The 21,458-nt window shown below is 37.7% G+C and overlaps 1 protein-coding gene across 3 annotated transcripts in view; it reads left to right on the plus strand.

Annotated features, from left to right (window-relative positions):
- prkcab (protein kinase C, alpha, b) overlaps positions 1-21,458 on the plus strand; it is a 182,853-nt gene that overhangs the window by 152,763 nt on the left and 8,632 nt on the right. The window contains exons 9-16 of one of the 3 annotated variants that reach the window (XM_055183447.2): positions 1,217-1,246; positions 5,184-5,324; positions 7,273-7,446; positions 9,806-9,897; positions 11,772-11,834; positions 12,962-13,100; positions 17,131-17,224; positions 19,417-19,523. In XM_055183447.2, coding sequence (XP_055039422.1) covers positions 1,217-1,246; positions 5,184-5,324; positions 7,273-7,446; positions 9,806-9,897; positions 11,772-11,834; positions 12,962-13,100; positions 17,131-17,220 — 729 coding nt within the window. In that variant the 3' untranslated portion in view covers positions 17,221-17,224; positions 19,417-19,523. Of the gene's footprint in view, positions 1-1,216; positions 1,247-5,183; positions 5,325-7,272; positions 7,447-9,805; positions 9,898-11,771; positions 11,835-12,961; positions 13,101-17,130; positions 17,225-19,416; positions 19,524-21,458 lie in introns of those variants that run through there. The other 2 variants (XM_073856800.1, XM_073856801.1) reach the window with 2 other exon arrangements.

Consider the following 21,458-nt stretch of genomic DNA (forward strand, 5'->3'; position numbering starts at 1 on the left):
CATCTCGATGCATAGCCTACGATACCATACATTAAAGTACATATGAGCAGCTACTGATGCGATTCACTCTTTACGATGCAGTGCAATGAAAAATATGATGTTATGCAATATGGTAAATTCTTAAAACGGTTGTGTTAAAACAATACATTTTGTGTCATTTAATGTGTTCTCCCTAACTAGACACATCTCTGTGTTATAATTGTTTAAACACATCTTGTGTTGTCATTTTATTTATTTTAACACAAAGTCAACACACAATGACACATATACTGTGTTAAAATAACACATAATGTGTTAAATAGTATACCACAAACAATGTTTAAAATTACCACATTCTTTCTTAGAGTTTACACACATTTGATTTGTACATGGGTGTCTGAACCATTATAAGACCACTTTAAGAGTCATGATATCTCACTTTGACAGCTGTAAATGATCACAACGTGCTTAAGCAACAGTGTCCCAAGAGATGAGAGTTTGTACTTTGTATTATTATTATTTATATAACAGTTTGTTCTGTTTCTGAAATCTGATTGGCTGAGAGGCCACACAATATTCTACCAGTATCATCACAGGGACCGTGTTACCGTTTGTTTTAATTCACCACTAGAGTCAGTAAAGGAGGTTTGTTTAACCACTCCAGCCGTACGGTCACATATTTGTGATCGGAGAACAAGTGATTGATTTCACTAAACATTCAGCAGTACAAACGCTCTTTTTAAACACACACACACACACTTAAAACGAGAGCATAAGTACTACAATAAATCAGACATTAGTGATCACCAACAACGCTGTCCTCTATTGTTTCAGCTGTAAAAGGGACAGCGAGTCATTTAACCCCGATTAACGGGAGGTTGCATCCTAATAGTGCACTTGCAGAGTCTTGCGCTCTGTCTTCTTCTATCACATGCAATAAAAAACTCACACTCTTAAAAGTAAATATGTTTGGTCAAAGTAAAATACATACAGACAAAAGCATTTTAACTTGAAAAACGTCAGTGTGTATAGTGCCATCAACAGACATCAAAGTTAAAATGCATCTATACTGTCTGGAATATGTAATGCATTGTGTAAAATGCTTGTGTGAATGTCTCTTCATTTGCTTTATAACACTTTCACGATCTGGTGACTTTTGTTTTCAGTCTGACCTGAGACCTGTCACGTCACGTGTGCAGTTGTCCTGACTAACATCTCAGTTCTCTCCCTCTTATAGGCCTATCAGTTCAATATCCACTTCCTGAAGGTAGACTGTCTCTGTCTCACCTCTCTTAGCTCTATCATTCAATATTTTACACTCTTTCTGATTGTTTGTGTGGCTCAGGCCACTACAAAGAAATCAGATTTACTAACAAAAATGCAATCAAACTTTTTCCAGGTTTTTATTTACTATATATAACTGTCTTGTTTTTTATGCACATTCTCAGGAAACGGTGAAATGTGTCACTGTCAATAATAAATGAAGACTAAATCTAAAATGCTTTCTTATTACAAATGAAAGTAAACCTTTTGATTGGCATTAGAAATACTTTTATTCAGTAACCTTTAATTCAGTTGAATGTTATGGGGTGAAATATTACTGTGATGAAGATCAATACAAATCAGCTATATGATCACACTGCACATTATTAAGTTTCTACCCTTTAAAGAGACAAATCCCAAACGAATTAGATTTCATCAGACAATGAGACATTTGTGGGGGGGAACAAATACAATAAATGCATAATTTAAAAAAGAAACATTAAGGGAGAGCTATTTATTTATTTGAAAAAAACTATGTAAATGGGCTATTTGTAAGTAATATATTTAACAAATCTATGTTTTAAACAGGTTAAGATTCATGTCTTGTGAACTTTCATATCCTTCCTTGCAGTATTTGGAAAAATAAATCAAGTGAACACACATAGCACTGTTTTCTCCCGAGACACACAAATATGTTGAAGTTTAATAATGAAAGTGTAAGAAGTGCAGTTGTTAGTAAATAAATGGACAAACAGAGCACAGAAGCTAAAGGGTGTGTAATAATCTTCTTTAGGCTGTCTGTGATCTGTAATAGAGTTTCTCACAAACACTGAGCATGCTCCATGTGCATCCTGGATGATTGAAACACTAGATCACGTCTCGTTCTTCACCATCTGTAAATAATGAAACAATGTTTAAACACTGAGCTTGTTTCATGACTTTAATGTTAATGTTCTGGAGTGCTCTAGTGTTTGCATGACAGCTCCTGTAGGGGGCAGCACATGATCACTTTTCTAACTCTTTAAATGGTTTATAACGTTGTTTTATGATTTAAATGTCAATAGTTTTTTTTTGGTCTGGACACATATTGCAAGTAAATCATTTAACAGCATGTAAAAATGGAATATTTCAACCTAATTATTTTAATTGTAGTGATTATTTAATGTTGTTTATTTAATCATTCAATTTCAATGACTGGATATCTAGTCACATTTATCCTCTCTGATTCCCACAATACTTAAAGATACACTGAAGTGTCTTGAAACGTGCAGAATTGTTTGATGTGGTGATGGCATTTATCTGAAACAGGAAGTCAGTGTGGAACTATTGAGAAGACCCTCCCCCTTTTTTTTTTAAATAACCAATAACGTTTTGTTTACGACACAGTCCAGCAAAGCCACATTTGACAGCTTGTGAGATTTACAGTTAGAATAAAGTCTTATAAAGTTCTGATCTAGATATTACATACAGAATAAAAACAAAGATAAGATTGATGTGTAATTTATGTTTGTGTGTATGCAGCTGTGTCTGTCTTCTCTTCTACTCATCAGTGCTGTTTCGGCTGTCTAACCCTTTGTGATGTTTGATCTCCAGACTGTTTTCGCCGCAGATTCATGCATATGATGTGCTAAGTTTTGAAGGCTTCTGCGTGTTTTGTCAGTGTTTTGGGCCATACCATTTTATATAAATCCAGTTTACCACTTTATCTGAGGAACAAGGATTATTAATGCTCTCATATGTAAACGTGTGAATAGCACATCTATTGCAAACATCCCACCTCTACTGGATGTTCAGGGAGTTTTTTTATTTATTTTTGCCTCAGGGTCTGACGAAGAGACTGACATAACAAGCGACAAGACGAAGCAAGAAAGTGACAGAGAGCAAATCTGTCTTTCTGATAACTAGACCAATCAGTTTTCGCTGTGGGCAGGATTACAATCGACCCCATTTTCTCTTTATACAGTTTAATATGAAAACTATACAATTCTACATGAATTACATTGTAAATACACTAAGGTGTAACCTTGCTTAACAAGGTGAAAAGGGTGAGCTACCTCCCTGAATTGAGTTTTTGCAAGGTGGGATATCTGGAATTAGAAATGTCGGAAAACAAATGTGAACAAATCATTTGAACATCAGACGGCACTCACCAGATAATAAATGTATTGATATTTTCACAGACGTCTAATAGACCCTTATACATGAGCTGAACATAGACATACATCAGTTATTTATAGAGGAGATTGACACGACCATGCCTGAATATCTGCATGAACCATATGTGAGCCACATCTAAACTGAATGATCATCTGTAACCTTCAGTAATTCTCCCTCACAGTTTCTGTCTCATGGATGATGTGCTTATACAGGACTGTGAATGAGGATTATCTCTCATAACTCATGGTAATATTCTGACCCCACAGACATTTCTGGGTCTTTCTATGAAAAGATTTTTAAAGAACTTTCCAGAAACGTTTCTTGTACCATCTGAAGTTTAATGTGATAATGCAATACAAAAACCACGCATCTCCCACGTGAAACATTGTACTGTCAGAACCCTGCCATGCTGACTAGATCTAAATACAAACAAGGATCTGGCAGGATTCTGACAGATAAATGATGTAGCTGTTTCCTGTAACAGTATTGACAGGTTGACAGTTTTAGTCATTATAATTCTTGTGCCCAACCTCATCAGATTAACACTCATTAAAAGTGCATGCTTTTTGTTTTTCCCCTTTGTGCTTATATGTCATTTAAAAGGTGCATATTATTTGCTTTACTAACAATGTGGAAAAGAGGGGAACGGTCAAAAACGAAGGGATATGAAATAGCTGTGATAGTTTTCATCTGTGAGCTTGCTGATGTGATGCAGACAGAAGTAGAAAGAAATAACACATCATTATATAAAAGCATCTGTGATCTGGTGTGAACACAAAGGTGGAGAGATAACAGTAACACATTTGTTAAAGGAAGAGAGAGAGAGAGAGAGAGAGAGAGAGACTTGTTTTGTAAAATGTCTGTAACATACACTGGGAACACACTGGTGTGGTGTAGTTTTTTCCAAATCTGTCTTGACCATTATACTTCTCAGAAAGCGAGAGAGAGAGAGAGGCTTTCGTGTCTGAAATGCTTTCTGTAGAGGGTAGATTGAAGTGAACTGTTAAAGCAGAATGCAGAAATAGACGGAGGTGTAATTGCAGGTTTTGGGTTGGGTGATAAACCCTCATTATCACTGTCAACCCAACCGTTGAGTCATGAAGTATCCAACTGCACTGATACAGATGCCACATCCAGGACATAATAACCCAGCTAAAATAAAAGGATTCAGACTGTTAATAGTGCTGTATGAGGTGCCTACAATATAGAGCTTTCAAACGCTTTCAAGCAGACTTGATAACCAAGTATAGTGTGAACACCCAATTCTAGTCTTTGCTTGAAAAACATGTGTTCATTTGTGTAGTTTGTGGCGTTTGAAATCTTTAGATATCTTAAGTCTTCAACACGCAAATTTTGAAATGTCTATTCTAGAGGCTTAAACCTTTCCAATGATATATAGTTTGTAGTTATAGATTAAAATTTGCATCAACAATATTGATGTAAACTTAGATGTCCCGTATTCAGGACGGCGACGAATCACAGTGAGTGTAAAAGGGTCTTTAAGATTCAAGCACACTTAAATTCACTTGAAGCAGAACAGATATCAGCTTATTTGAAGAATGAGTCTCCTGTCCCTCTACAGCAAGTTTCTGGGACGTCAGTCATTTCCACATAGACCTCACCGTCTTACAGCACATTTTTGGGAAGGGCCATATTGTCTAGAGCGCCTCAGCAGACACCTTAGTGCCAGACATTGTGTTGCATTTGCACATGTGTGTATATTTGTGTGTGTGTGTGTGTGTGTGTGTGTGTCAGTCATTGATAACATTTCCTTACTCCCGTAGAAAGCAAGGCTCGGCCCAGGTAAGAAGGTCATCAGTCCATCAGATCACCGGCGCTTCAGTCTGCCATCTGGAAATGTGGACAAAGTCCGACTCAATGATTTCCATTTCCTGGCTGTTCTCGGCAAAGGCAGTTTTGGGAAGGTCAGTCACATATGTATTGTAGATCCCATGGCACAATATTTACCCTCATGCCATTAGTGTTAATTTAATCATCAATCTAATTTGTTTGTGTGTGGAGTATCAGCATGTTGTTGTCATATGTGCAAGTACAATGAAACACTTGAATTCCTGATTTACAACAAATAAAAATAATACTATAACTGCTAGACAATACGCAATGAGACAGTTAGACAATAAAGTGCAGGAGTGCCATAAAATGTCCAGCATTACAGTATTGTTGTTATGACACTTTAATGCGTGTTGAATGATGTCTTGCGGTTTTGGGGTTGAACCTGTTCCTGAATCTTGTTATGGGTATTCATATAGTCATGAGCCAGATGGTAGAAACTAGAAAAGTGTCTATGCAGGATGACTGTGGTCATTTATAATATGTTTTGTCTGAGGCGCTGTATTGTGTCCTCAACTACTGGTAGCTATGTGCTGAGGTGCTTCGTCTAAGGACTTTGGTCTCCAGTGTGGAGCAGCTGCCATGCCAACATGCAATACATCCTGTGCGAACAGTCTCACCCGTACCCCTGTAAAAGGTGCTGAAGACTTTAGTGGACATCCTGACATTCTTCAGACGTCTGAGGAAATAAAGGCAGTCATGACATTTTTTTGATGATCGCTGTTGTGTGTTCAGTCAATGTGAGATGACTCTGAAACTTCAGTCAATGTGACATTTTGATTTAGATGGGTGCATGTGACCCTTAGGTTTACTGACATCAAGTGGCTGTTTACACCTGGTATTAAGGTGAATTTTGGTCAATTGGATCACATGTGGCATTATCTTTAGGCTTTCAACTAAAGCGGCTGTTCTCTGGTGTAAACGTGTATGTGTCTCTCTCGTCCACTTGTGATCCGATCGACCAAAACGCATCTTAATACCAGGTACAAACAGCCTCTAAGAGACAAGTTGTTGCATTGGCACCGAGAGCCTTTACTCTGTCTCATTATTATTGATGTGGGTGATAAGATTTACAATGATGGTCTCGTCAATGAACTTCATTATAATGGTGGAGCTGGGAATACCCACGCAATCAGGTGTAAACAAGAAATATAGCACGGGCCCAGAACACATCCCTGTGGAGTGCCGGCGTTGTGGGTCATTGGGGAGGAGATTTTTGTACAATTCCGCACCTGCTGGGGTCTGTTGGTGAGAAAATCTAATTTCACAATTTGACACATAGTCTATCAGCTTGTGAATCTGTTTGGTTTCAGTAGAATGACAGTGTTGAATGCACAGCTATAATCCACACATAATAGCCTCACATAGCAGTAATTATAGTCCATGTGGGTCAGTGTGGTATGAAGCGTGTAGTATGGCATTCTATTGTGACAGTAGGCAAACTGCAGTGGATCTGTGGTGTCTGGGATGATGTTCTTCATGCATTACAGCACCATCCTCTCAAAGCATTTTATTCATTGCAATGGGGGTTAATGTCAAAGGGCAATAGTCATTAAGACAGTCCACTTTGGAAGAGGTTGGTACAGTTGAATGAGTGCTAAAATGACTTAAATACTCAAGAAAACATACTTAAGGAGAAAACATTATAAAATTGTAATGTTATGTTATTTTAAACCCAACAGTTTAGCTTATTTTGGACAAGAGCCAACAATGTTCTGACCACCAAAGTTTAGCATGATATAATTCTTAAAACAATGGCATAAAACTAGACAATGCAACAATGTTCTGTTTAATCATTCAAAAAGCACTATAGCAGAAGGTAAAATGAAGAAATCTGTGGGAAATGCATGTGTATGTTGTAGTCAGGATATTCATTTATCTAAGAGATATACACAAAGTTTTTGCGTGGCTCTGCAATCAAATGATTTCCTTTATTCAAGTGCCTCAAAATAACATTCACAGATTGATGTTATGAACCTCAAAAACCAGCGACTAGTGACAGAAGTGTTTGTTTGTCTCCAGGTGATGTTGGCTGAGATGAAGTCGACTGAGGAGCTTTACGCCATTAAAATTCTGAAGAAGGATGTGGTGATCCAGGATGATGACGTGGAGTGCACAATGGTGGAGAAGAGAGTGTTGGCCCAGAGAGAGAAGCCTCCGTTCCTCACCCAACTACACTCCTGCTTTCAGACTGTAGTAAGACAAGATGTGTGCTGTCTAATGTGTGATTGTGTTTGGCGCTCTTTGTGTTGCCAGTTTATGCTTAATTTAACCATACCAGTAAACAAAAGTGTATTTGTTTGCTCATATTAAGGCAGCTGGTGTAAATAGTGTACGTTATATGTAGGGTTGGGTGTAGTCCTGTAGGAGTCACAGTAGGGCATAGACATCCTTCTAATAAATAATGCAACACATCCTAGTGTGCTCTCACAAAATATTCATACAGACAGTACCAGCCGTCATGTCCGCTTGCATTAGATAGAATGCACCTTGAGTAAGGTCAACTACGGCTCTGCTGAAACCACCTACACGTGGCTTGTCACCAGTACTGTGTTTTGGATACTGGTGTCCCCATAATGTGTGGGAAGATTAGGATGATTCTAAGGGCCCTGGTCACACAGGGGATTCAGCAGAACCCCATACTTTAAATACTTCTTAAATTAAGTATCTTTTCACAATAGCACTACAATGAAAGCTTTTAGACTGTGCCAAGGGCGTGTGTATGTACCCTTAAGATGTTTGTGAATTATTCAGAAACGTGTGTGACCCTTCATCGTTCTGGGCTGCGTTAGGCTAAGTAGATCTTAAAAACTACTGGATGAATCATCTTAGATTTGAGGGGCGTTTCCAAAAGCAAATACAAGTGCAGAGTGCAGAGCAATTGTCAAATTGCACCTAAACTTTACTCCTGTGCAATGACGATAATGTCATTTTTTTATGTATATTTATTCATTGGGTTCTTCTTTGTTTCAAAATGAATGCAAATAAAAATAAAACAATCAACCAGGTGCAAGGTTTTCAATCCATGATAATGTTCACATCTGTCTCACTGTCTTTTATCTATTCTATTACATTTAAAAGGCAATACTTGAAGAGACTAAAGATATGACTAATGACTAGCGCATACTGTGCAGTTTAATAACAAGATAAAAACCTCAAGTTCACATTACTTTATTTTACATGCATTTATGCGCAAAACCTCTTCAAGACGCTTTTTGGCGGTCAATGTAATTTATATAACTTTGACTTGTTTGATCCACATTGTTTTCGTCTGATATAAACACAATTATAGACATAAGAAGCACATGGTACATTATTAAATCTGTTTCTCTGAAGTTTACGATAAAATGAAACATTTCACTCGGTGATTGACAGCATGAAGCAGTCGATCGTGTTTTTATTCAACAGTATAAGCATAAGATTTAGATTTATAGATGTATCTATTTCTCTGAAGATTATAGATGAGGACTCATTTAGTGCTGGGCAGATAGTGAATGACAGCGCAGTCTTCTGGCTACAGTGTGTTTTTAAATATTTCATTGCTTTCGTTTAAATTGCCTAAAGTCATAAGTGTTTAAAAGTCATAAGTGTTTAAAATACACTTGGCATCACATTGATTTTATGGTAAAATGACACCTTTTCACGTCAATCCACGAGCATTTAAACCATAAACAAAGCACTGTCACTTTAATTGAGCATGAGCAGCGCAGCAAAAATAGAGCCGACGCCGGAACGATCACAACACTGCTGCTTCAGTGACGCCCTGCTTATGTGCTGCCCACGCTTGCAGTGTGAAACCGGCGTAACTTGTTCAACCACTGTAACCAAAATAACCATACAATTGTCCATGTGAGACCAGCACCAAACCATATAGCCACCAAGTTTATATAGCCAATATGTTCACTCACCCCAGGAGAACTTTGTTTATGTAAGGCAAGGGATTATGGCTCACCAACATGACATCGTAAAAGACATTGAGAATATGCTTCGCGGGTTTAAAAATAGCGTAATAATCAATTTATGTCAATATATGATGGGTTGGGAAGTGACTGTCAACTGTATTTGAGAGAGATACAGGCCTCACAGCAAGAAGGTCTCCGGTTCGAGCCCCGGCTAGGGCAGGTGTCCTTTCCGTGTGGAGTTTGCATGTTCTCCCTGTGTCAGCGTGGGTTTACTCCGGGTATTCCGGTTTCCTTCCACAGGCCAATAACATGCAATTTAGGCAGATTGGAGATGCCAAATTGTCCCTCCCCCATCCTGTGAATGGATCAACTTGTCTGAATAAAACATGTGTATGGATTAACTGGTTCGAATAAAAAACTTGTGTATGGATTAGCTGGTTCTTGCCATGAGTATAGCCGTAGATGCTGGAATGGCGTTAGAAGAAGAAGAAGAAGAAGAAGAAGAAGAAGAAGAGGAGAGAGATAAACAGTAAATAGTCTGTGGATATCAGTATGTGAATGAGAGTATATCCTTCAGTCTGGATTGATTTAGGTGTCAGGACAGGAGAGTGTCTGTGATGACTGTGATATTCATCTCATTTGTCTTTTGTCAGGATCGTCTATACTTTGTAATGGAATATATTAACGGCGGAGACCTGATGTACCACATCCAACAAGTGGGCAAGTTTAAGGAGCCGCAAGCAGTGTAAGCACACATCACATTTCTAACATTGCTCAGCAAACCTTTTGAAATTCTTCACCAGGTTATTCTGTCTGCTGCTTAGGTCTTAAACATCATATTGTAAACTTTTACGGATCAATTTTGAGGAGAGGGATTTATATACACTGAGATGCAGGCAGGTTCACTCGGGAGGGCCTCACAAAAATAGAACCAAATGATGGACCGAATGTTCCTCTGCTTGTTGCTTGTCACTGGCATGAGGACACGATGTAGTAATGTTTTACATGTAATTAAACACAAGCTGCTTGATCCCAGCTTGAACCTGATTTTTTTGCAAAAAGATGATCAGGGGTGCCCATAACTGCACACGCGTGATAAAAATCAAAAATGCGCACCAGACACTGCTCTAAAAGGGTACCAACGTTGCTGGATTTCATAGTTACCTAATTTACTGCAACATAAGGGATTTTTTATGTGCATTATTGGTAAGATAATAAATCTATTTTGTTAGCAGTGAATCAACAGTCACTGGCCCGACTGGCCAATTTAAATATTTAAGATTTCAATACTTTACTCACGCGTTGTTTGATAAGTTTTGTTTGCACGCACCTCTAAAGTGCAAGCGTGATCCGCATCTCAAGGCATCAGACAAGCAATACAAGCAAATGTCAACTGAGTTTAGGTCTCCTTCCACTTGAGCAGGCATTTTAAAACAACATTATCTGAAAATGCCCTGATTATAGTAGTAAAAGTCTTTTACACTTAAAATAAATATAAGCAGTTGAGAAATAAAATGCGTGTGTAACAATATATTGGATCCGTGCATTTAAAGTGACAGTACACCCAGAATATTTAGAGTATAAACCTGATGCTGTTTTTTTAATGTTAATCAAAAGGATTACTCTCCTTTTCATGTTACTGTTCTCTCTGTTATATTTCGCTTGATGCTTCTTATTTATTACATATTTGCTGTTTTAATTAAAACATATATTCACTCTGTTTGCTTTTGAGAGCGTTAGCCGTTTGTTAACAAGAATATAAAAGGCCTTGTGCAGACCATTTTTGGGATGCAGGTGTTAAAGCGAATAGGGCAACCCTTATTTTTCTTAGCACTGCACATGTGGCACAGAAGCAGAAGACTGTATCAATGCATGAATGTATATACACGCTATTACAAATTTATAAATAACGTTATGATCATTCGACCCTGAACAATGCTATTTCAAGCCAATGCCAGAATTAAAGGCCATACCCGTTTACCTGAAGTCACCATTCACCCTGTATTGTGTTGTGGGATACAGTATTACACGCAGTGTTCGACAAATTCAATGCATGCAGAACTTTTGCATACTGTATGCAGTAAACATTAATTATATATAGCGTGTTGTGTGGTAGTATGCAAAACTTAACAAAAAGACTTCATAACAAGGCTTGCATATCTGTTTGTCTAGTATGACAGTCCTTATGAAAAATAACACCGTCTGTGTTCTCATATTTCCTATGTCACTCACAGCCGAAAGATACATCACATCCATCGCCAATAGATCTGCCAGCATAAACACAGAAAAAAAACGTACGAGGTCCTGTATTTATAAAAGCTTTTGAAATAATAGAGCTGCTCCTGAAATAAACTTGTTCATGTCTCACCATTTCTTTAATGCACATTCAAACCATTTCACATTTAAAGACACATTACTGTAGGGCAGCTATACAAAATATTTGCTGAGTGCTGATGTAAATGTGTATAACAGCACTGGATCTGTTCATTATGTACAATTTCCATCCACAACACTGTAGATCTTCAACCCATTAGTTTTCATTAGCAGGAGCAAAACTTAACAAGAGATGTGCCCATATAGACTGATGTTGAGTAATAGTAAACTGTGATCTGTTGACAGGTTTTACGCAGCAGAGATTGCTGTGGGACTCTTCTTTCTTCACAGGAAGGGAGTTATCTACAGGTGAGTTCAATATATCCTTCAGTGCGTAAATAACACACTATATAACAACACAAGATCATAAAGATTTTTCAATACATTCAGTTCTTTCATGCATCGTTCCTTATTATGTAGGCCAGGAGAGGTATTGCATTTAGTCACAATGCTGTGTATGCATTGAACGCGTACAAATCAAATGAAGTATACTTTAAAAGGCTGTGCGTTGATTGTGCAGGTAGGCTCACGTACACGTTAAAAAAACGAAGTATACTTGGTGCTCTTTTCAAAAGAAATTTTATCATTTTACTCTCTGTCAACTGCAATTCATTACACAACACGTTATATTACTTTTACTGATGACAAGACACAATCTTTTTAACAACATCAACAGCCAAACCCCCAGAAAATGCAAAACAAAATATTGGAAAATGTCTGATTGTTTGAAACCGAACGCACCTAACGGAAAACAGAAAAGGGCAGAACGTGATAGTAGGTAAAACACTTCCATATACATAAACTGAAGAAGGGATTTGTGTGGATTGTGTGATTCATATTTTTACACAACCAACTATCCAGCAACAAGTACAAGACAACCCCTATGCATCCTGGCAAGGAGCTGGTTTTCTTTGTCAAAGTTATGAGCTACTCAAAGAAATATGATGAACGTTTAAATCACCTTGACGTATTAAAATGTAAGTGTGGTATGTTCTCATTTCCTGATGTGTTGTATAGAGAGTATTTGTGCGTAAATAGAAACTCAAGTGTTGATGAAAACACGTCTTACCTGAAGTAAACAGGATGAATCAGGATTGGACAGATGTGAAACACCCAGGAAGTACAGGTGAAGAATGAGTTACTCTGAAGAAAAGCTTTTTGTGTCCCTGGAGAGCTGCAGCGTTCAGCTTTTGTTAATAATGCTCTTTGATGATGATGATGATGAAGACTGAGGTCGAGCTGACCTCTTCCACTGACCACTCGGCTATTAAATGTCTCCCTGCTCTTGTGTATGCCATTGGCCGAGTGATATCTCAGGAGACCTACTTTTGCTTCTTTTGTATGCCTTTAAATGTCCCAGTATCATTCAAGGCATTTTAAAACTGCCAAAGATTGTACAAGCAATAAAATGAATGATCAAGTGTTTCTTTTCTCAGAGATCTGAAGTTGGATAACGTGATGCTGGACTCTGAGGGCCACATTAAGATCGCAGACTTTGGCATGTGTAAGGAGAACGTGTATGATGGCGTGATGACGCGCACGTTCTGTGGAACGCCAGATTACATCGCCCCAGAGGTGAGCGGGGGGTGGGTGACGGCTTTCAGGAGAACAACGACGGAATAACTAGGGATGCATCGGCAGATTAAATCATTTTTTCACTATTGCAACCTCAGTCAATTGTTTTAAAACAGCCGATGATCATCGAGATTATATCCTGGCAAAGAAGAGAGGCAGAAAACACATCAGAACTTAGAAGTGTGCGATTATCATCTGTATTATTATTTGTTCTAAATATTCAACTATCGTTATTTGCACAGAAGTTTCGTATGTGTGCTTACCTAGGAATAACCCATAATAACCTCACTGCAACCTCAGCCCTGAGAGTCTTACACACCTCATTATGCATGGTGACGCATCAAAGTATTTACATGTAAATGTGACAGTGTGATATAAAGCAATAAGCCCCAAGAAGCAGTGAGTTACCAGTGCATTTTGTAACAGCTAAGGGGCTGTAATTTAGCTGTTATAAAATGCACTGTAACCCAACTGCTTTGCGGGGCTTATTGCTTTTATAAAATGATAACTTCATATGCATAACGTTAGCAGGACTTCATAACATAAAACCCAAATAAGGTGTAATTATATTAGTACAAATATTACTCTTCCGCCAAACAAAGTAGTTCCTCAGAATCAAGTGTGGCTGCAACAGAGCGCAGTTCCCAACCAACACAGACACAGCAAATACACAATGAAAATATGATTAAAGACTGTGGTGTTTATTTTTATAAATCAACATTCATCTAATTTATACATTAACATTTATATAGTGCAACTGTTGAAGTGATAATCAAATATGTGTGGAAGCATGCTTAACTCTTTCCCCATCAGCGTGCCACCCAGTTTTAGTTTAAGTTAATGGCTTCCAGAAAAACGATCTTCTTTAAATAAACATAAAATATATCAAATGAAAGAACAGATGCTCCGCTTTAAAAAAACAGTTTCATCCTACCTTCATTTGTTCTCTTATCATCTCTCAAATTTTCAGCTAAAAATTTTGAGATAATTACATTTTTGTGAAGAACTTTTGTAAGAGATCAGATTCAGAGCCATGAACAGTACTACACTATGTTTTCAGTGTTGAGTGAATGCGTCAGTGTTTAAGTTGGGTAAGATCGCCATCTGGTGGATAATAGCAGACCTATGAATTTGAGGTACAAACCCCTCAGAGAACGTTTTCTCTTTATTGACGAGATAACTTAACAATATTTATTGACATTTATCTGGATATCGCCATTAATTAATAAAAAATTATGATTAAAGAGTGTGGTGTTTATTTTCATAAATCAGTATACAGCAACAGTGGCGCAGTGATACTTGTGATGCGGTCTGAACTGTGGGTTTACCGGGGTATTTTATCACGGCTTAAAACGCGTTTCAACCAATCAGAATGAAGAACCAGAACAATAATACACATTTAATAACAGCGAATCCAAAATCCCACGGTGTGATAATGACCTGTAGATTAGCGCTGTAACATCTTGTCTCAGTGTGCTTGTGTGTGTGTGGATGTGAGGAGTGTGGGATGCAGGAACATTGTGCGCTCTTTCACCGCTATCACACAAAAAGAGATCACAGATTTAAAGCATATTGCAGGTGGGAGGAGAGATAGCAAACATGAGCATGATGTGTTCTTGGCTGGATCCTCACATCAGAGAGACAGCTTTAAAATTGAAGGAGGCGGACATTAACAAACAGCTTGTTTTCTTCTCAGGATGTCGAAAGGTTTGATGTTGGGTGTTTGTGTATCTTCATATACGCCTCGGTTCGTGTTATCACCGACTCTGTTTATCATGAGATTCTGAGAAATCTTCTTCCACGCAGTCTGGGCAAAAAAAGCACGGTGTTATATTTAATATCTAATAAAGAGCATATTGTCCAGAGCATGGTGCACAACATAGGAACTTTTCGTGCGTTATGTGCTGCTTTGATGGATTGTAAAACAGTTCAGTTTATGTTTTGATGAGTCCGTAGTGACCCTGAGCTCCAGACGAACTCAAACACTAAACAGACAAATTATAGTTTTAAGGAACCGTTTACCCCGACATGTTTTTATGCTTTTGTTGTAAACCTGTATGATTGATTTTCTTTCGTGCTAGTTCACATTTTGTCTTACTAGACCTGCCAGCTTTTGCTACAGAAATATGTGCTGTCTTGAAGAGACGTGGTTAATTCATCCCCACTCACACATCTCTGAAAACAGAGACATCACCTCTTGTCATTAACAAATAAAAAGCCCTTCACACCTCACAGTCATCACTCCTGAGGATGCTGTGAGGATTCCTGGGAACTTCCACCTAGTGTTGTAGTCAAGACCACCTAAACCGAGACCAAGTCAAGACCAAGACAGGCCGAGACCAAGTCAAGACCAAGACCAGTGCAAGTCACTGCATTAAAACACTTATGATAAAATGTGGAATATGCATATGATTAGGCACTTCTTGTCTGTCTGTGTGTGTGTGTGTGTGTGTGTGTGTGTGTGTGTGTGTGTGTGTGTGTGTGTGTGTGTGTGTGTGTGTGTGTTTGTGTACCTGGTAATTATCACGTTGTGGGGACCAATTGTCCCCACAAAGATAGGAATACCAGTATTTTTGTGTTTAAATGACTTTAAGGTCGCAGTCTGATGTGAATATTAGTAGACAGTCTGTGTAGTATATTTGTGCAGTACATTACTGTAGGGCTCCTGGCATGTCCTAGTCACGATATTAAACCTCACATCTCCTGTAAGAGTAACAGAGATAAATCACTCAGACTGTGATTTTACAAGTGGATCTGATTCCTCTGATTCAAGAGCTTCATCAAAACAAACCCATCATTACTAAATCTAATAGTAAGAGTCTATGTGATATTAACACATGATATAATGTGTTCAGCTTGTAAATGTATATCATGTTTCTATGAATACAGTCACATTTATGTCACAAGTTATTTAACGTAAAAGTAAAACTATTGTTGCTACTCAACATTTAGTGGTTACAACCTCCTAAGACCTGGTGTGTCCACATACTGTACGTGGACCTCACATTTTTATTGTTTGCATCATAATACTTAATTCTGTGTAACTGGAACCTGTTGTACACAAACGTGGACAAATACACTGCTTCATGTTCGGTTATTATATTTATTGGTTCTTCACAACCCCAAATAGCTGGAAAAAATCTAAAATGCAAGCCAAATCAAAGCTCTGGTCTTACAAGGATAAGTAACACATATTTGTTTAATTTTGCTAAATCACTCAACAGTACAAAGTGTGTAAAACCTGAGAAAATGAATTGAGATGATTTACTTTGGAAAGTGTAAATGATGTCACTCCAGTGTTTGACTTCCTTCAGGGCAGCATGGACCAATCACCATCACCATCTACTCAATGTTTAAAAATACGTTTTTGACTTGAAACAGCAGCACATCACATACATTAAAGTATCAAGAGTTCTCCAGAGCAGTCAGCAGTTTCTCCAGAGTAAAAAGCATTTGATTTTTTTTATTGTGAAGCTTTCAGATATTAAGCGCAGCTATTGTTAATGGAAACACTGCGAGATATAACGCAACTGTTGTCGGTGCCCTGTGTGTGATCTGTGCTTAACAAAACTACAATTATCTCACCCACTCAATAGTGTGTGTGTGGGGGGGGGGGTATGTGGTTTATGGAGTATGAATAGTGTATAATTACATGTTTACTGTGCTATGAAAGGAAGTGTCCCCATAAACTGAACGACTTAAAAACGTTTAATAGATTAAAGACCTGTGCCAACAGGTTTTTGTGATGGTTGGGGTTAGGGACTGGGGTAGGTTAGGGTAATACAATATACTGTTTGTACAAGTAGAAAATGCATTACATCTATGGAATTGCCCCCGTAAACCACATATGCCACATATGTGTGTGTGCTGAAATTGTGGGTGTAAGTAAGGGCAATTATTACAGAAAAAGATGAGGAATGTCATGCTGAATGATCACCCTTTGAGCCGCTACAAGTGATGAATGGAGATTAAATAGAGAGTTTCATGAGAGCTGACATGAATGAATGAACAATTTCTTCTTCCTCCTCAGATTATTGCCTATCAGCCGTACGGGAAATCAGTGGACTGGTGGGCGTACGGCGTTCTCCTCTATGAGATGCTGGCTGGGCAGGTAGGTTGAAAAGGTTATTACAAATCATTTTGTATTTTCTTTAGTTCTTTCAAATCAGCGCTTTGAATGCCTGTGATTGCTGCCCTCCCTGCTGGGTTCGGTCATGAAAAACGTCTATTGCAGACCTCACTGTCTCCGAGCAACAGAGAGTGATGTGGACAACACGCAGTGTAACACAAGACAAAAAAAGCTCAATTTTATGCAGCATTTGCATAATTACATTTTTGTAACTTAGTACTGTAAGTATTACAAAAAGTCCTGCAGATTTTTAAAGAGGTCATGAATTAAGACATCAAAATGTCCTTGATCTTTTGAGATGTACTATACAAAATATCCTGAAACAAGTTTCAAAACTTTCATTGTTAGCCCAAAAACAGCTTTCATTGAAACTAAGCTGCCAAAAGGCTTCATGTCAGATTGCATCACAGTGAGACGATGCAAAAGATCAACGGCAGCTTCTACATCATTGCTTCTTTAGCCCAACAAGAGATGCAAACACAAGATTACTCCAGAAGCAAAACGACAGAGATGCCGCTGAGGATTGCATAACATTGTGTCGTGTCGTTGCATTGCCCTTCTTGTGATCCTAACATTAGGAGAAGATGAACTTTCAGGATGAAGCTCACTGACTGATCCTCGCTGTGAAACACACTTTCTGCTTAAACAGTTACCAAGGTTACAATCATTTACATCTCGCCTTTTCATCACGGCTCAGATTACAGAACAAAAGAATCTTGGTAACACAGACGATTGGCTTCAGATTTGTTTTGATACCCCACCCCAGACAATTTCATGGTTTTGTAGTAATCCTTCAACAAAATTATAAAAGCCTCTGAAATCTTTATGTTTTCTTATGTTTTATCTTCTCTCAGGTACTCAGGGGATATTGCAATACTGCATTTATTCAACTCATGTTTCATGTACAACCTTTATATAAAGAAAAATGTATACCTTCAAAATTCATTTTGCTAGAGTTAAACACAGTAGTGAACATGCTTCTGTAAAAAGGAGCTTTACACACAACCTTATCGGAACTAAATGTAATAAAACTCTTTCCCCGCCAGCCAGCGACAGCATTTTTTTATGATTTTCACAAAAGTTTAATAATCTGCTTAGTTAATGTTTATAATAGTTTGTTATGTGTTTGAGCGTACTTTTGTTGTTTTAAATGAAAAAGCAAATACTTTAAAAAGTAAGCAAATAATTAGAAGAAGCGATGTAATAATATATTCATAAAACAAAAACAATACTCAATACATGTGGTAGTTTAATATGTTTATTATGGTTTGATCTAATAATTTACAATGTGTTGAATGAGAAAGATGCTGACTGTGTCGGACCCCGCGAAGCTGACGTGTTGCCATAAACAAGTCAATTAAAAATTGCAGTTTAAAAAAACTTCACACCAGAGGGACAGTTGTGACATTTTAAACCAGCCCGTGAAAAGTTAAAAACACAAAGTCTTGGTAAATTTCATGTACAAACACTCAACTGACTTTCCCATTGTAAAGATACTGGTATGCCATTGTACTTTTATATTTGCGCACTGAAGACCCATCACCTCCGATCAACGACACAAAATGATCTTCATATATCAAGCCACTTCTTAATTTCATCCTCACACTGGTTCATACATGGCAGGTGTAGGAAACATTAACTGTTTAAATCATGTTTTATGCGTGCTCCCACTAAACTGTTTTCTACCCGCCGGCTATTGAAAGGGAACCAGAAGAGACCCGTAAATGTGCGACACTGAATCAACCCGGACCCCTCTGTTATTTAAAAGCTGGACCCCAACCCGTCCAGGACGACCCGACCGAACCCGATCGGCAATAAGTCAATAAACAAGTAGCGAATATTAAACTTTTTGTCTTACCCATAGAAGTTAGCCTTCTCCCTCCTTGTACCTGACAGTGATACCCATCCCTATTTCTGAGACTGTAAAAAACCTTAAACCTGATGTCAGCAGTCCACCCATTGAGCAAAGCCAAAGGTGACAGTAGCAACAAACCAAAACTCAAGTCAAAAAACTTTTGGAGAAACCTGACTTACATTTTTTTGTTTAAAACCAACCAAAATGGTGATAGAGTATCTAAATACTAGTCGATTTAATCATGTCACATATTACTTGATGTCTGCAATTTGTTGTTTTTACAGTAAACATGTTTCATAAAAAAACTAAGACAAGTCTTTTTCTAACACCAGCCTCCATTTGATGGAGAGGATGAAGATGAGCTCTTTCAGTCCATAATGGAGCACAATGTGTCCTACCCTAAATCTCTGTCTAAAGAGGCGGTGTCCATCTGTAAAGGGCTGAGTCCTCATCCATTCCTCTAGTCTATGTGTCTGAATTCAGCTCTGATGTATTTTAATAATGCATGTCAGATGGAGGATAAGATTTCATTTCCTTTTTTTTCTTATTGTAGTCAGTTCGAAGGAAAATCTATTGTATTTACTTATTTCAGACCGGACAATACTATTGAAGACAATTTCAGTACCTGCCTACTGGCAATAATAACACTGACAAACTTTATTCAAGCAATAAGGCTGATATACGAGTCTTGTGTATGTAGCCACTGTTACAGGGTGTTGTTAGTACAAAATTAAATTATTAAGAATATCATTTTTATTAAAATATTATTGCATAAAGCATTAAATGGCATCACTGCACTTCTTACTATGTAACTAAGATTAACAGCAAATCTCTATGATTGCTCTGAATTTACAATTCATAGCTACACTGTAAAAAACTTTGCTGCCTTAATTTTTTTGTTGAATCAACTCAGATTTACAACTCATGTCAACTTTCTTTTATTTATCTTGACAAGAGATGAGTCGCTCCAACATATTTTATAAGTTAACAATTCATCTGTAGTTATAACAACTCATCTCTAGTCAAGATAAATAGAGACCCGCAGAGTACGTAGAGTTAAAGGTAGCGGGGTATACTTTCACTTGACGTGTCTGTCTCGCTGGCGCACGTGTCTGCATAACTTGCGTTCTCTCTCTCTCTCTCTCTCTCTCTCTCTCTCTCTCTCTCTCTCTCTCTCTCTCTCTCTCTCTCTCTTGCTCACGCTCAATGAGTTCAGTATGAAAGCGTAGATATCTTAGCCTGTACTACTGCAAAGGGCTTTATTAGCCACTCTCTTATAAAACAGTACTAACGCATTAGAGAAGAAACACGACAAAGATTTGCATGTGAAAATGTGTATGTCTAGAGAAGAGATACAGAGCTATTTCAAACTATAGCTGTCACATTAATAATCTGATTTCTATTAAAATAGTATTAACTCGGACTGCATGTTTATAGATATATTCATAGATACAGAATAATTAAATGAGAGACAAATATAATGCCTAGAGTAAGGCACTATCTTTGTAAAAATGCCTTTAAAAAAACATAAGTTAAGTGCTAACTCTGAGATTTCAAGTATTTCTATGAGTTACCTCAAAAGCTAATAAATGAATGTCAAATACACAACTGTTACAACTCTGCTTATTCAATGTACTTTAACCCGACCATAACTCGAATATTGGCTGCATGTACACATAGTCTTTGATTATGAGTCAAGAACCATTTTTAGTGCTATTTAGCACCATTTGTTTTTAGAGTGTGAGCAACATTTTGTGTATGTTGCTGCATATTGGGTCTCATTCATCAAACTTTGTAAAATATGAGTAAATTCCAAATAATTTTTGTGTAAAAAAACCTTCCAGAAACACTTAGCATAATCCCTGCCTATTCACTACAGCTACGCAAATTACGTGTCGTATCTATCTAATGCTGTAATCCTCTGGACTTCATTCTCTGGTCCGGCTACATTATATTGCATAAATGCATAAAAGACCAATAGGCTTCATGCCTACTAAAAAATGAGTGAATTAAATCGTGTCCACTGAAGCGTTTTAAGCAAGCTAAAATAATGCATGGTGCTCTTCTAAAAACGACCAGCATGTTGCGCTTCAGAGCACTTTGGAAGCACTGCGTGTTTTTCTGGAGATGCGTTTGTTGCTGTGATTGGAATATTTATGACATGTTACATGTTACTGAATATAAAAACAAGGTGCCCACAAATATTACCTTCTTCATTGTTGAGTTGTACATTTATGATGGTTGGTCAATGTAGTGATTCGGGTGTATTTTTGTTTTAGGAAATCCTAACTGGCAAATGTTTGTCTTTGAGAAAGAATGAAATACTATCTGAAGATTGTTTTGTTCATCATCTCACTCTTCTCATTCACACACA

The sequence above is a fragment of the Misgurnus anguillicaudatus genome, chromosome 19 (assembly GCF_027580225.2).
Source record: "Misgurnus anguillicaudatus chromosome 19, ASM2758022v2, whole genome shotgun sequence".
Taxonomy (NCBI): Eukaryota; Metazoa; Chordata; class Actinopteri; order Cypriniformes; family Cobitidae; genus Misgurnus; species Misgurnus anguillicaudatus.